This window comes from Photinus pyralis, unplaced genomic scaffold, assembly GCF_008802855.1.
Source record: "Photinus pyralis isolate 1611_PpyrPB1 unplaced genomic scaffold, Ppyr1.3 Ppyr1.4_LG3a, whole genome shotgun sequence".
In the NCBI taxonomy this organism is placed as follows: domain Eukaryota; kingdom Metazoa; phylum Arthropoda; class Insecta; order Coleoptera; family Lampyridae; genus Photinus; species Photinus pyralis.
Window position 1 is genome coordinate 3,504,083 of NW_022170509.1, and position 16,151 is coordinate 3,520,233.

The 16,151-nt window shown below is 36.0% G+C and overlaps 1 protein-coding gene across 5 annotated transcripts in view; it reads left to right on the forward strand.

Annotated features, from left to right (window-relative positions):
• LOC116165960 (zinc finger protein basonuclin-2-like) overlaps positions 1-16,151 on the forward strand; it is a 348,284-nt gene that overhangs the window by 189,747 nt on the left and 142,386 nt on the right. For 3 of the 5 annotated variants that reach the window (XM_031480744.1, XM_031480746.1, XM_031480747.1), the window contains one exon: positions 4,970-5,103. In XM_031480744.1, the coding sequence (XP_031336604.1) occupies positions 4,970-5,103 (134 nt within the window). Of the gene's footprint in view, positions 1-4,969; positions 5,104-5,414; positions 5,856-16,151 lie in introns of those variants that run through there. The other 2 variants (XM_031480745.1, XM_031480748.1) reach the window with 2 other exon arrangements.

A 16,151-nucleotide genomic window follows, 5' to 3' on the forward strand; every position in this document is an offset into this window, starting at 1 on the left:
CTATCAAAGAAATATCAGTATTTGGTGCACTAAAATCACTAAAAACGTCACACCCTATGCAATTGACGTTTGCGACACATGTAAGTGATATGAATTTTTTAGAAAATTACTTAGGTAAGTTTAAAACTACGAGTAAATTAATTTTTAGTGGGCAGATGCAGGGGTGGATATACCTACATTATTTACCTATCAAGGGAGTAAAAATATTTGATGCCTACTACAATAGTTAAACCTGAACTTAAGCGATAGGTATATTTCTAGTATATAAGTATAGGTACCTATATAGTGGTTAATTAGCTCAAATAGATTGACGGTTTGATGTCTTTGGTTTTGGAAAGGGTACAACACAAATTTCTACATTATTTCTTGTATGAAATGGGTATTCTCGTTATAGTGATTCATGGTAGCTTACGATTTTGGGTATACTTTATTTGCAAGACGTACCTACCCACCTAAGTAGGTACCTACCTACTTGACTTGATATCAAGTTTTTAAAGCTAATTCATTATTTCTTGTGCGTACCCCATGATGGTATACCTACTTAATGCTGAAAGCTTAACCCATGAATGAACATCCTCTCCCTCTTTCAATCTTGTATAATCGAGTAGCTTTATAGAAAGTAGAGTTCTCCTTGATTACTCTGATCTATAGTATGTGCTGCAGGCAATTTTTATTTGTTGAATCTTCCAAGGACTAGGTCCTATTCTCGAAAAATCACATCAGAAAATCCTGATAAACTACCTATTGATATCTAGGTAGGTATTAGATTTTTTCGATAGGTAATTAATAATAAAGATTTTTATTCCCTTTTCATTTTACAAACAAAGTCAATACTTAGCATAGGTACAAAAAGAAAAAATCAATTTTAATTTCATTTATTAACGGGAAAAAATCATTGATACGCAACATCAGAGGAGGCTATAAACTGATAATGACGGAGGGCGGTAGTGGAGAACAAATATAGTGGACGGTGGAGGTGCAGGGTGCTTTACTATACCTAGTGTTGAAAAATTTTAAGGAGTTCAATAAGAAGGTGAATAGCAATATAGGGAAATATTATACAATCCACAATAGGAGTCATTTGATGATTGTTAATTTTTTTGAAAGTTTGAAACTGGTGGTATTTGAATTAGAAAGTTTATAAAATCTCCTTAATTAACAATAAAAAGATATCTGAGGGGTAGAATTTTTGAATCTAGAAATAGAGGCGTGGAAGTAGGTACTAAGACACGATTTCCCGTTTATTAATTTTATACATGATTTACCTATTGTATTTTGGTGCGACTGAGAAGAAGGAGTTTTATTTTGAGGCACTACCCCAGAGCTCTATTCCATAGCTTAAACCAAAGTGTATGAATCCATTATACAATAATTTTAGAGCATTAGGGGTGATAGTTCTGTTGATTCCGTGTAACTTTGGTTTTAATTTTTTTACGTGCTCCTTCCAATTTAGTTTTGAATCTAGAACTATTCACAAGTATGATTGGATTTGTACCATATTTATAAGTTGGCAATTGCATTATTTAGGTTGCAGCAGAGTCTATGGTGAAGTTTGATGTTTGATATTCGGTGCTGATTGATGGAAATTACTCCTTAATTGAAGTACAATGTACTGGGTTCATCTAGGTATATTAATTGCTAACTTATTATATAGTCAAACCACGATATTAATTTTATCAAATCCGACTGTGCGTCATTGGTTATCTGCTGTGTTAGTAATACACTGTACGTAAGGGCAGTATCATCCGCAAAGGCTGATGTGATCTAGGTATCGGGTATCCAAACAACCTGACTTTCCATAAATCATTGCAATAAATAAGAAAGAGCGTTGTTGATTTAAGATAGGATTTATACGCAGTTAATTTTCCTATACCTAAAAAAATGTAGGTAGGTACCTATAGGTGTACCTATACTTAGGTGTAGGTACTTTGTGACGATTTGCGCGAAATCAAAGAAATCGCTTAAAATTCACAGTAAGTAGGTAATAATCCCTTCGAACTTACCTACCACATAAATAATCTTTCAAGATTTTCAATCAAGATTATTCCTACGGTCCTTTCTAAATTGTGCAAGTAATTCAGTTGTATATATATTGGGGAAAAATCATGCAAGGATCAGTATTAGATAGAAAGGTGGCAAGTTATTCCTAAACTTATTTCCTTCTTTCCACGTGTGCCTGTTTTTCAGTGAAGAGCGATTTTTCGGAATTTTATTTCGGTTCTATTTTTTCCCCATTGATAGGTAGATAGGTAATTAGGGGATGTCGAGATTTAGGACCTTTAAAGTTATACCTAGATTATAGGTACTATGAAACCTTACGAAAATCTTTTTCTTTTATATGTTGCCATTGTTACCTTACCTATACCTACTTCTATAACAATTACTTACCCTTATACTTTGGGTCGATAAGAAGAGAATATAGGTACGCACGGCGTATAGTAATGGGACTAAAGGAAAATCAGGGGATGAGATTTAGATATACGTGTTAGTATTTGTATAATGAAAAGCAATTAGGAAATGCGCAATGACACAGTGAAAGTACGCAACGCCTTCTGTGACAGTAGGACAAACCGTGCTTTCAGTGGTCGTCTGACTGCCGCTCTAAGAGCGTCGTCGAGTCGTTTTTGTCACTGGCTGTCGCCGCGTGAGACGCGCGCACGTCGCAGCGCCTTTTTGTCACTTTCCTTGTCCCGAAGCGGGCCTAATTTAAATTACACATGAAATTTGTGAAGATGTGAGCTCTGCTAGTTTCAATAACTAGGTGCTATTTAATTAACCTGAAATGATTCAAAGCATATCTTTAGGCACCTATACAGTAAAAATTCAACAAATAAATTTAATTATTGACAACATAAGCCACATCATGTGCCAATCAAACTGATTAATTTGCTGTGAATTTATAATCATCTAATGATATTAATTAAATGTAAAGAAATCTAATAAACTGTGGTCAACATGGGAGTTATTGGTAAGTAGGTAGATAATTATTCCTTTATTGTTACTTTATAAAGAAGTAGCGGCTCGAATTAAATTATTGTTTGGGAGATTTATTAGTTGCAAAGATGCGTGAAGGAACGGTCGGCGTAGTTTTGTTTTTCTTAATGCAAAATGTGTATACCTCATTTTATTTCATTGTTATAAGCTTGAAAGGTCAAAGTTCGATCACAACGGTGCTGCCGTGTTGTGGAGATGAACAGACTTACTTAGTTATCGTGATATCTTGCGCAGGGGGTGCTAGTCCGATCGTCCTTTGCACCTTTATTAGATTCTGTGATGTTTGTATAGGTGAAGGATCGTCGTGAATTGTTGAGGTGATTAAATTATAAGTCAATTGGAGTTGATGGAAATCCAAATTTGGTTTGGGAAATACAAAAAAAAACCCTTAAACTTGTAACTGTATTGGGTAACTTAGGGACCAATGGGACATCAGGTGGGTCCGCCTGTCGCAATGTCACCGTAAGCGGGGGATGTCAACCGAGCGCAAGCGCTAGGCGGACCGCGGTTGTCACCTGCAGATACGCCTATTTTACCTTCTCCACAATATCACCTGGACCTGGTGGGGGTTGTTGATATGTAAAATGTAGATACAGTTTCAAATAAATGTCATTGACAAATTATATCGAAAGGAAATTCGATCTGGCATAAATATACAAAATTTCTTCCTTAAAAGACGAGGCGCATCTTAAATTCTGCTGGATGCAGTGTGATTTACGATATCCTTTTTCATCGTCCTAAGCATACTACAAAAGCGTTAGTCCCACGTACTCTCTGGGTCTCATATCGATCTCGGACCCGCCGTCTTATGTATTAAACGTGACTGGAAGGGCCTCAATGTCTTGATTCATTTATATAAGGGTTGGATATCGAACGCAGCATGTGAAACGGTTAATCTATCAATTCTCGGCATATTTTATATCCTTTTAATAAGTAGGAATTCGTCCTATATTTTCCGTTCATCCTACATCTTTTTATATAATATTTTACATACAAAAGCGCATTTAAAACGCGCAGAGGCGGAGCCCTCTAGATTTGTCACTGCAAGAACGACTGTCACTTGTCCCCCGAAGTCGGCGCATGCGTTTCGTCACAGGGACCATAGGCCGTCGCGACGCTGCGACACGCCCGGCGTCCAGGCGACCCTTGACCCCTCAGTGCCTAACTGTCGGTCATATATGTGTGTGCAAATGCTGCTCGTCTCTCACTGTCCCGGTTTGCTCGCATCTCGCACATAGTGACGTAAACCCTATATACACATGCACTACGTTCACGGGGGATGAAATGATTTTTTTAACATAATGCAATTTTCTGCGATAGGTAGTTTTAGTAAAAATGGTGAGTGACCGTAAATTCTGTATGTTGTAGTTAATATATAAGCACATGGGTCACCAGTTGAACGCGCTACCACCATGCATAATTAATTACCAACGCTGCAACCACCGGCGGGCGAGAGAACTTTACGTTACCTACTGAAACGCTATTTCCTTAATAATTTGACTTCCGACTATGTGCGACGGAAGGAATGATGCCAGTGTGTAAAAAGCATGCCTTATCCCCAATTCCAACTGTTGTACTTATTCATGTAGGTATAATCGTTTTAAAAAACTATATGCAATCACGTGATGTGGTAAGATTTGAGTAGCGTGCAAAACGTATACCTATACCTGTAATCAGCTGGATTCATTGCCACAAGATCGATACCGTACCTGCCGTATCTCTTAATGTGTCTTACCTATCTACGTACGGTATCAGCTCTGCACTCGTTTAACAATGAAATCGATAACAAAATTAAACCGTTTCATACCCTTTACGTATACACAATGAAAATCCACTAAACATTCGATGATAGTGTATTGCCGAAAGCTCGAGGGCTGAATAACCAATCCGTTAAACAGATATTACTCTATTAATATCGCGGTCCCTAATCAAATTATCAATTACCTTCAAATAAGATTTTAATTTCCTTTTTCAGGTGAGGGAGGCAGTCGAAGTCCCATTATACCCAATCAGAAAGAAAGAACAGCCACCGAAATGCCGGCAGCTGCACTTCCATTAACTGACCGACAGTTTCCAGCAACTTCAAATACGGGACTGATGATGGAGGTGGTAAGTAGTATCGATTAAATCTTTCGGAAAAAATGGAAAAAATCCCGAAATTTAATTAGGGAGATTCGAGTGACTAGCGTCGTCTTATGCTCGTGAGCTTATAGGATGTTGCGGGCGTATTCCACGCGTGATTTGAAGGGCTGACAATTTTGATATTGTTTTTATGTGGTATAAATTAAGAAGATTCATTGAAAAATTAGCCTTTTTTTAAAGAAAATTCGTTTTCAACCGCCTTCATTCGGTTTCCAACGAGTAGTACAGGTCTGGGAAGGGGAATTATTGGTTAGTCCTATTGCTCACCATTGCGTGGGTTACAGCGGCGCGCTTACTGAAGTGCTACTATTATAAATATAGGTAGATATACCTATAACATGTGCTTTATCTTTAAAAAAATTAACAAAAAAATCGGATGAGGTGTATCGATTTGAGTAGGTGTGTAGACGCGAACGCCGATGATGCGAGTACTATAGAAACGCACACGTGTACGTATATAGGAAATTAAATACCTGGTAGTTCGGAGATTATATTATATGGATTGTAGTTGTGATTTAGTGACGGTGGAATGCAACCGTGTATGTGACAGTGCGCCGCAAGTATCAATGTTGAGTTGTTCTCCAATGCTTCTGATGCCAAACAGCTCAAGAAGTTCTTCGCCGGGCCCAAGACGAGGGCCCCCATCCAATTATGGTACGTCAACGTATGCGCCGTTTAATTTCATGGGAACTTCTCAACACCTAAGACCTTCTTTAAGTGTAAGTCAGAGCATCCACAACACACATAAATCTAATTGCCGGCAATTTAAAGGGGTACATTTTGTGGAGGAAACTATTTAGACATCAATTTCAAAGTAAAATTACTAAAACTTTAAACCTGTTTTTATTATAATCGCCGTTTAAATAATTCGGTTAAATTATACGGTTTGTTAACGATTTTGTTGTCATTTAATCAAATGTTTGAGTGTCTTGCGTGTCTAACATTTATATGGGTATAGGGTATAAGAGGTTACATCTACTTATATTACGGCCGTCAAGCTCATTATTTTTTCAATTGTCAAGTTAAAAGGAAGTATTTCTTGCGTGCTTTGCACTGACATACTAAGTGGCAAATACACTTTAAAATGAAGCATACTTAGATAAATATGCCGATAAAACAATTCGTATTAATTGATTCTAATTGTTATAATGCCACCCCGATCTTCAGTAATGACCCATTTGCTATTATAGTGTTCGGTTATCAGTGAGAAATTAAAGAATGCATCGACGTGATATTATCAATTTGCTCTATTAATAGGTAATTTTGCAATGAATCCTTATTTATATTGCAAAGATTTTTATACAGCCTCATAGATAAGCGGACTGGTGCTATTACGAAATTAATTATTGTAAAAATGTATACTACATTTACAATTTGACGCAATTCTGATGTGTCGAGCATCTTATAGATTTGAGATTACTTTTACTGAAAACAATCACAGTGATTATTTCTGATTTAAAAGGTCACCTCGAGTTTATTTATTACTCAACAGATAAAATGTGCCGTATGATTGATTTATACCGCAGAATTACCAGCCATTAGTTTTCATTGTCACTTTTACCTAAAATCTCATTTCACCTACAACTACCCTATAGTTGCTAATATTTGCCTTTTGCCTATAAGCAAATTATGTTTAAGTTCCCTCTATGTTCCCATTTCACATTTAGCTACCTTTACCTAAACATAAAAAAATAACAACAGTATTATCGAATGCACTCGATTATATTAAAAAATCATAGTAAAATACCTCGTAAAATACCTACCAATCGCTTTTCTTAGAAATTGGGCCGGATTTCTGTTATTTCTTTTTACGTCATTGTACCTATAGGTTGATCGATTAAAATGTAAATCCTTCATTTGAAAATGTATCCGAGGGGTCACTTTCCACAATACCTACTCAAGACATTACAATATAAAGATTACTGTTATGCACATTCCTTACAAATATACAAGTATCATATTATAAGGACTAAATTACTATATAGTCCACATGCATTAGACATATAGGTACGCGATATAGGTAAATACGAATTAATTTGGTTATTGTTATTATACTTCTGAATAATATAGTATAAGCATAAGCATGTTATATGATCAGACAATTTCCACCCACTGGTACCTACTGTACAAAAAAATACGAGTTTTAACCGTAAAAACGAACACTTATATTACATACGTTTAGGGCATTTTAGTTTTTGAATATATGGCAGCGGATTATAACAAAATTGGCCCTGTGAGTTTTGCTTTTATCGCATTGTGGTTAAAATTCCAGGAGAATATCGCTTGCCTTCATGAAAATAAGAAAGTTGGTGCGCGCAGCTTTCTAATAAAATTGTTGGGCGTCTGTGTGCCCAAGGGGTAAGCCGTTGCTAATATTTTAATTTCCTCAAGTGTTAGAGCTTTAAGCTGCTGAATGCCAAAAAAAAACGAACCTAATGGCTTGAAAACTGTAGAAGAAAGTACAGCCCATCTGACGGACAGACAGATAAAGTGGGTGCACTTTTTTGACGGCAAAGCTTCTGCAGCACTATACGCGACTATGTACCTATACCTATTTGTCACAAACGTCATATGGACATATAAAAGCGCAGTTATTAAGTAGCGATAGTTTCATATTGAACATATATGTGATCATAATCTGATTCAAATCTGTCCTTTTTATCTGTCCAAATATCAACTTGAAATTTGCACAAAAAAATAAGTTTTCGTGCGCTGAATTCGAAAATGGGGAGAGATTCGTTCGGGTGCCCTTTTTTAGGGTCCCGTATCTATGGCTCATAAAACGTAAAAAAAAAAACGAATTAACCCCCTTTCGAACACTCTTAACTGCCTCAAAAGTAGCGTAATATTGGTCTCACTTCTACCAAATAGTAACTAATAATTATTATGTATTCTTTGCTTCTACTATAGCTCATCAGGCTATCCTTCAGAAAAGTTTATTTTTCGGCTGAAATCTGAGACCAGTCGACTTTCGATTCATTTTATATAGGCGAGATTATAGTTTTTTCTTATATAATTAAAGTAGCGCAATTATTCTTTGTCCTGCTAGCTCTAATCTTTCAGAGAAATTCGACTTTGTATTGCTTCTTTGTTTTGTAACGCTGTATCTCTTAATCCTAATGAAAGTATGTATAGCAATTTGTCGCACTTCTGCGAGCTCTTCAGGATCCAATCTTTCAGAAAAGTTAATTTTTCAATCGATCTCAGACTAGTCGATTTTCTATGAATTTTAGAGCAAGACTATAGGTAGTTTTTGCTATATTTCTTGCTAGTTTATCTACTCCCTTACCTCCCAATAGGTATACCTAATCAAAGTATAGCGTAATTTTCCTCACTTCTGCTAACTTTTCAGGCTATGATCTTTTAGGAATAATTTTTGTCGACAGCAGGAACCTGAAGTCTTAGGTGATTAATATTTTTACAGTAGGTACACGTTCTCATCTCTCCCCTGTCAAACTCCAAACTGCAAGTTGATATTTAAAAAATCTCTATCATTTTGCCCTTTTTGGGACCCAAATCGGACGTGACCACAATAAAAAATTTGCAACATGCATATTTATGGAGATATCGACTTTGCTTTTGTTGTTGGGTAGAGGAAAGATGAGAGCGTGTGCGTGTCGGTTCCGCTACAGCCCTACCCCAAACTGGAGTTTAGATACTTTTATCCGAAACCGGAAGCTGCGAATGTGTTTCAAACTTCAAAATTTGAAACCTCGTTTCAACTCATTCCCAATTTTAAGATATAGCTTTTCAATTATGAGCTTAAAGGTACGTATGACTTCCAAACTGTTAGGATGAAAATTTAAGTTTATAAATCGAAATTAGAAAACACTACCAATGCAAATTGTAGTGCATAAATCGAGGCATAAATAATTTTAGCAATCTATGCTATCCTAAAAGAAAACAGTGGATACCTCTATAAATTGGTACCTATATGTATAAGTAAAACCATTCGATGGTAAACCATAGTCATTGAATAAAACGCCATGGTGGAGTCATTGTATATATACAATGGTGCTGTGTAGAATAAATATTTTATTTGCATCTTTTTAAAAAAAAATATAATCGCGATACTGTAATTAGAGGGTTAAATATTATTGTATTACTTGACGTGATTCCCGCACTTTGCTTGTTTCTGAGACAAAATGACGTAACACGTTACAGTGCACGGAAGAAAGGTATGTATGTTTATGGAACCATAATGATGTCACGAACACGTCACAAAGACTTAGGTCTTGCAAAACACAATTTCGACAGTGGGTCATTTTTGGAGAGAGACCCCCACTTGCTCCCGAACAATCGCCTGCAGGCCCACATGGACCTTGTGGCGTTGCTCGCGCGCTTTTTTTTCCAGATATGATTTGCCGGTGAGCCCTTGGTCTAATATGATGCCCAAGTATTTACCTTCTCTCACTACCTGTACCTTGGTGCCGTACATTGCAAAGTCCTTTAGCTTAGTCAGGTCTTTTCTACGTGAGAAAGGAATGAGGTTTGTTTCTGTTGGATTAACAGGTAAGCCGTATTCTTCGTACCATGTTTCCACTATATTTAAAACTCCCTGCATCACAACTGATAGGGTCTCCTCAAATCTGTCACGTACCACAATCACTATGTCATCGGCATGGGCAACTGTGGTCTAGCCCGCCTCTTCAGCAGTCCACCAAACACCACAGCAGCGAAGAGAAAATTCCACCCTGCGGGAATCCTCGTACAGCCCGAACCACTACAGGGGCGTTGTTAAGCGAGATCGCCCTTTCAGCTACATCCACTACTCTGTGGACAACTGGATTTTCCGGGTTGATAGGCACTGATGGGTTTGGGCCTCAGCACCTCATCCCTTATGTGTCGCTCAATATGTTTTAGGAGAAACGATCTTAGACTGATCACACGACTTCGCTTGGGCGTTTGAGTCTCCTCCACGTTTCGGTATACGACTTTTACATCCCTCTAGGGCAAAACTTTCCGTTAGTATATCGTACATAGTGCGGAGCAGGCCTTGTTGTAGTAGAACAGGAAAGATTCCATCCATCCCTAGGGATTTATACGGATGGAAAATCTTTACTGCCCACCTTTCTGTATCCTTAGTTTTCATTTTAATTTTTTACCTTAAATTTAAAAGTATGTCTCTCAAACTTGGCTTTTATTGGAGAATCGTGGCAAAATTTCAAATTCAAAACGTTGGAATGGTTTCCAGACCTATTTGTAAGCTCTCTGCGTAAACTGATTTTTGTATACCTAGTAAATATTATTTTCCACTCTCATAGGTATTTTGAAATTTTGGCTTTCAAGATTTTAATTTGAATCTATTTCTTGTACGTCTTCATATGACTAATTGTGAAAGTTGGTGTGATTCATGTGGAAAACAGTCAAAAATATCTAATTTCCGGTCTTGGTTTAAATACCGAAACAGTTTTGGTTATTTTTCTATATTTTTAATAGGAATTAGTGTCCCAATAGATCTTTTTCTAAGGTTATTATGATGTGACAATATACATTTTCATTGCGGAATGTTTTTTGAATAAGCAAATGACATAAATATCTATTCTCAAAATCTATAGGTACTTTAGGCGCGTCGTTTTTATGAGTCAACGCATTTTTCTTTAACAAATAATATTATAACCTTCCTAAGAAAAATGACAATTCTTACCTAAAGTTACAGAATTTGCTTATCTGCATAATACCTACACATAGGTACATGAAATAAGTCCTGAGCTTAAAGCTATACAAATGCTATTTATTTTTTTCCGGACTGGAAACTGCGCCAGGTATACTAAAATATTCAATAAAATATTACGGAGAAATAATCGACCATTCTCTTTTACAAAGTTGTACACCAGGTTTCAAAAAATTTCACTGTGACTTATAACTCACGTTTAAGGGCTTTGAAAACCAAGGGCCATTGTCTAAGTTTATCTTCATGCTTTAGGGATATGTATATAAATTTTGTAGTACCTACAGGTGAAGTAGTACCAGACCAACATAAATTCTTCTGGAGTACAATACAGTAATGTAAATTACGAGTACTTACAAGTTACATTACTTACGTTATTATGCACTTATACGTAGAACGGCACATTAAACTATGTCAAATCACAAGGAAAAGTGGTGTTTTATACAATACTGGTGTAAAATCTTTATAGGCCTTCTTATACAGGGTGGCCATTTGAAAACGAAACAGAGCCTATTTTGGGGACCTCAAAACATTTATGAAAAAATCCTCGGACCCGTCAATTTTTGATTTAAGGGGGAACCATTTTTTTGCTAGTTTCGCCTCCCTGAGGGCAAAGCCATAGCGGGGGTGACAAGCGCCCCCAAAATTTTAAATCGAATGGGGGGTCGAGTGATACCTTATTTTGAAGGTATTTTTATGTGGATTATAACCCTTCAGTTTTAAACCAATTTTATTTTATGTGCTTAAAGCTAAAATGAATCAAGTAAATGTTGAAAATGTTGGCCTTCGACTTCCATTCAATAATACAGGTTTTGTTCGAACCTTTTCCGTACATTTTGAAAAACTTCTGGTGTAATTTGACGACATTCATCAATTATTCTTTGTCGCAAGTTGGCTGACTACCATAAATTGTAGTTTGGTCTCGTAAAAAAAAATCTAACGGACTTAAGTCCGGGGAATGAGGAGGCCATTCAATAGCTCCTCTTCTTCGAATCCATTGTCCTGGAAACGTTTGGTTTAAATATTGACGAACCCTTGCAGCATAATGGGGTGGCGCACCATCTTGCTGAAATACTCGATGAATCGTATTTTCTAATAACTCCAAGTACATCTCTCCTGTTAAATTGCTGACAATCACTATTAAACTTTAAAATGCTGCTATAATACCTACGAGTATTAAAAAGAAAAAAAAACAACAAGTACGGTTCAGAATGTAGGAGAACAACATTTTTGGTATTTATTGTTGTATTTATTTTTGTTATTTAACTAATTCATTTACAAGCATTTTTTTTCATAAGAAAATGCCACGTTTTTGTAATTTTTATTAGCCCCTGTATCGGCTAGGCAAATTAGTAGCGATTTAAAACGTAAAGGTTTATAATCCACATACAAATACCTTCAAAATAAGGTACCACTCGACCCCCCATTCGATTTAAAATTTTGGGGGCGCTTGTCACCCCTGCTAGAACTTTGCCCTCAAGGGGGCGAAACTAGCAAAAAAAATGGTTCCCCCTTGAATAAAAAATTGACGGGTCCGAGGATTTCTTCGTAGATGTTTTGAGGTCCCCAAAATAGGCACTGTTTCGTTTTCAAATGGCCACCCTGTAGGTACTTCATCCAAGTTTGTGTAATTGTCTTAGAATTCTTTCATTTGCCATGCTTCTTGCTCATTTCATACAGAAAATAGCTTCAAAATATGGACAGTTGACAATCAATTAGAAGCTTTCATATAATCAACTCAATTAAAGCGGGCATTCTAGTACGTACAGTAACTAGTTTAGTGAATAGTCTAGTAATAATAGATACATAATGTCAAGCCGCCTTTACAAATAGGTCAGGATCTAGGTAAAAGCACACAAGAATATACGCTTAGAAGTGTTTTTGCGCTTTGAACCATATTGTCGTCATGAATAAATGCTAATGCAAAAAATGAGCTAAATAAGCTAGATTGTGACAGGTTTTCATGTTTGCATTCGGCCGAAATGATTATACAAATTACTGTTGGTTTAAACTTAGGCCTTCCTCTTGCAGCGCAGTTGAACAACTTCATTAACTACCCACGAAAAAGAAAAGAAAGAGTTTTAGTGTTTGCCTTTTGGAAGATTGCCCATTAAATCATTAATGGGAACAAAGGAATAAATAATGCTAGGGATATCGCATGTACAAAGTTATTTAAAAATTGGAATCGTTGGCTTGTCAACATATCACACCGTATGTTGTCGAAGGAGTGTCTAAAGATCACAATCGGTTTCAATAATGCGACTCCTCCATGGTTTTGCATTGAAAAGCGTAAGACAATTTGAGCTCTAATAAAAATTGTCACGAAAACACGAACTGCCTTGTTAATTGGTAATCGGACATGTGTCGATGCAGTCATGTCATGAACAGGTCTATTGTTCGTACCTGCTTTTCGAATACCTTTTCGAAGAACATTTTGCGGTCTAACAAGTCTGTGGTTCCATGTGTTCTTTGGATAGTCGATTGTCATATGTTCTTTACAGCTATAATTATAGACTGTTATCCACTAAGTTTTTTTAACCTATAACTAAACGTATATAATATAGTCCCGTGATAAACTGCACTGAACAGTTTATTGCTTCTAGTTTAGGTAATAACCCACAAGTTACCGTAACGCAATCATGACCAGCAAAAGCTGCAGGTAATTAACTACGAGTATTTTTATTAGGCACGTATTTACAATGTTTGGCACGTGTCAAAACTTTGCAATTACGCTAATGTCCGCTTGTAAATAATTGAATAGATGCGCCCAATTCACGCAATGTAAGATAATATTTTAAAGGAAAATGATGGCTTCTATATCGATAGACAAGTCCAGCGTCCAACGACCAGGTGCAGGATTGGCCCAGGCCATATTGTATAATAAGTACAGTCGATAATAAATTGTTCCAGGCTAAGATATAGAACATGGAATACATCCAAATTATACCTGCTAGAAGATATGGTTATTTGATTCATCGCTCACGAATCCCGCATTTTGACTGAATATGAATTACAGCAAAGCTGCAAGACATCTAAATATATTTCGTTTAAGGTTTCTTTGTTAATACTTACCTATACAACGCCTAGCATGTGATTTATTGTTATATGCGCCGACAAAATTATTTACTTATTGCACAAATTAAGAACAGTATTTTGTGTACTCGCTTCATGATGGTTGCAATTTCTACTTTACCCCTCGGGATTTACGGACGGAAAAATGTCCGCAAACGTGTGGTTCTTACAGAGATTTGAAAAATTAAACGCGAAAAGCCAGTGAACTATTTTACAAGGGCACTATTATTTGTTACGCATTTATCTAATTTTTCATACAAACAAGTACCTACCTACGTCGCTTAAATTGGAGAATAGCGACTAACGTCAACTTTGGAAATTGCTCTTAGTTTCCACAATAATTGCATTAAACTTCTCTGAAACTAACAGGAATGGCAATAATTAGAAGACTTTAATGGAAAATTAAATAGGTATTATAATTCCACGGCAGTATATGGCATATACAATTTGTCTTTTATGACATCGCGCTACTCTGCACAAGATGGTCAATGATATTATGTAAAATAAAAAGTACAGGTATTTTACGTGAATTAAATCCATGCGCTTATAACACATTCATTTGTGCTCGTTTTGTGCTTCTTACGTTTGTATAGGTATTCAATCTGGGGTTACCATCTTAATGCCTGATGCGTTCACGTGTTCTATTTCCAATTGAGTTCAGTCTGACATAGCGAAATGTGCTCATGTTGTGCTGATTTCTGTATTCCAACTTCCACGTTCTGTACCTTAAAATTAAAAGCGATACGGAATTTTTAATTAATGGTTACAACTTATTGCCAAGAACGAAGCTTTTCGATCGCATCTGAATTCAGAATTGTAATCGTTCTTATTTGTGTGCAAAATTTCACGTTCTGGATATGCAATTTTTAATTGTTAGTTACGTATTAATGCTCTAAGAACGAAGGTTTTCGATTCCGACCAAAATTTGCATCATGGATTGTGCTCAATCTGGGCGCTGATTTATGCGCCCTCCCACGATGTGTGCATCAATATTAATTGAACTGGAATTCAATTTTCTAAAACAAAGTACAGGATGGGATTTTTAGAAGGCAGTTGGAGGGTTGCTTGTAAATCAGTTAGACATAAGCTGTCAAGAAAGGAACACAAATATTTAGCGTATCATATAAACCCTGCAATTGAGAAAGCGTCAATTTTCTAAAAAAAAGTAAGTTTAAAACGAGAAGGATATTTATTTTCATAGGGTATAATTGCATGGTTGGTTATAGATCATTTAAGCATAATCCATCAAAGAAGCTTGGCGTGCGATGTAAGAGAAAATTTTACAAAAAAATTCGTAATTTGAAGACAGGATCGGATTTTATTTTTAGAATATAGGGTGCATTTAGTCTTAATCTATTAAAAAACAAAACTATTTAATTTACCATAAAAAGACAACCCCCGCGATCATGTACAACAGAAATTTTGTAGAAAATTATGTAATATGATATCAAAATTGAGTTTTATTTTTAGAATACAATTCGACGATTGCTTATAGATCAGTTACCTATATAATCTATGCTAGTATGACTTAAAATAAACTGCGTAAGTTTAAAAAAAGAAGGAAATTTATTTTTAGAGAGCAATGAAGGGGTAGGTTATAGATCATTTAAACATAATCTACCAAATAAACATATAACATTTGATGTACCACAAAAGCTACAACTTCAGCAAACGCGAATGGCTATGCATGTTCCTAAACAAATTTAGATAATCTGAGGGTTAATTGTTTAGAGATTATTTAAATATAGTTTATCAAAGAAACAAGCAAGAAATTGGGAACATTTTACACAGCAGCTCGTCCATCCTAGTCAGGATAATTTAACTCTTAAAAGTCTTACCTCCGAGGCCAACATTCCAAAATCTAAACCTGACAAAATAACAGAGATACCATGGTGGTCATCCGAACTAAAAGAAAGAAATTCATTAAAGAAAAAAAGCCTTAAATAATTTTTGCCGGAACCCGCAATGGATAATCCTTATTCAATTAAAAAAACGAAGATTACAGTGTCGCCGGGAAACACTGGAAGCAACAATACGTATCCACCATAACACTGGAGACTATACCAATAGTGAAGTGTAAAAGAAAGCTGGAGTGGTAAAATCGACGTTTTTGCGAAACACTGAGGGAATAATTCAAATAATCTGCAAGATGTAACTAACATTCTTGCTGATGATTCTATAAGGTTAATAGCTCACACCTTTTTGGACACTAAACCTGAAAAAGAATCCGTATATACAAACTTTAACACAGAAGAAAATTTAAATTATAACC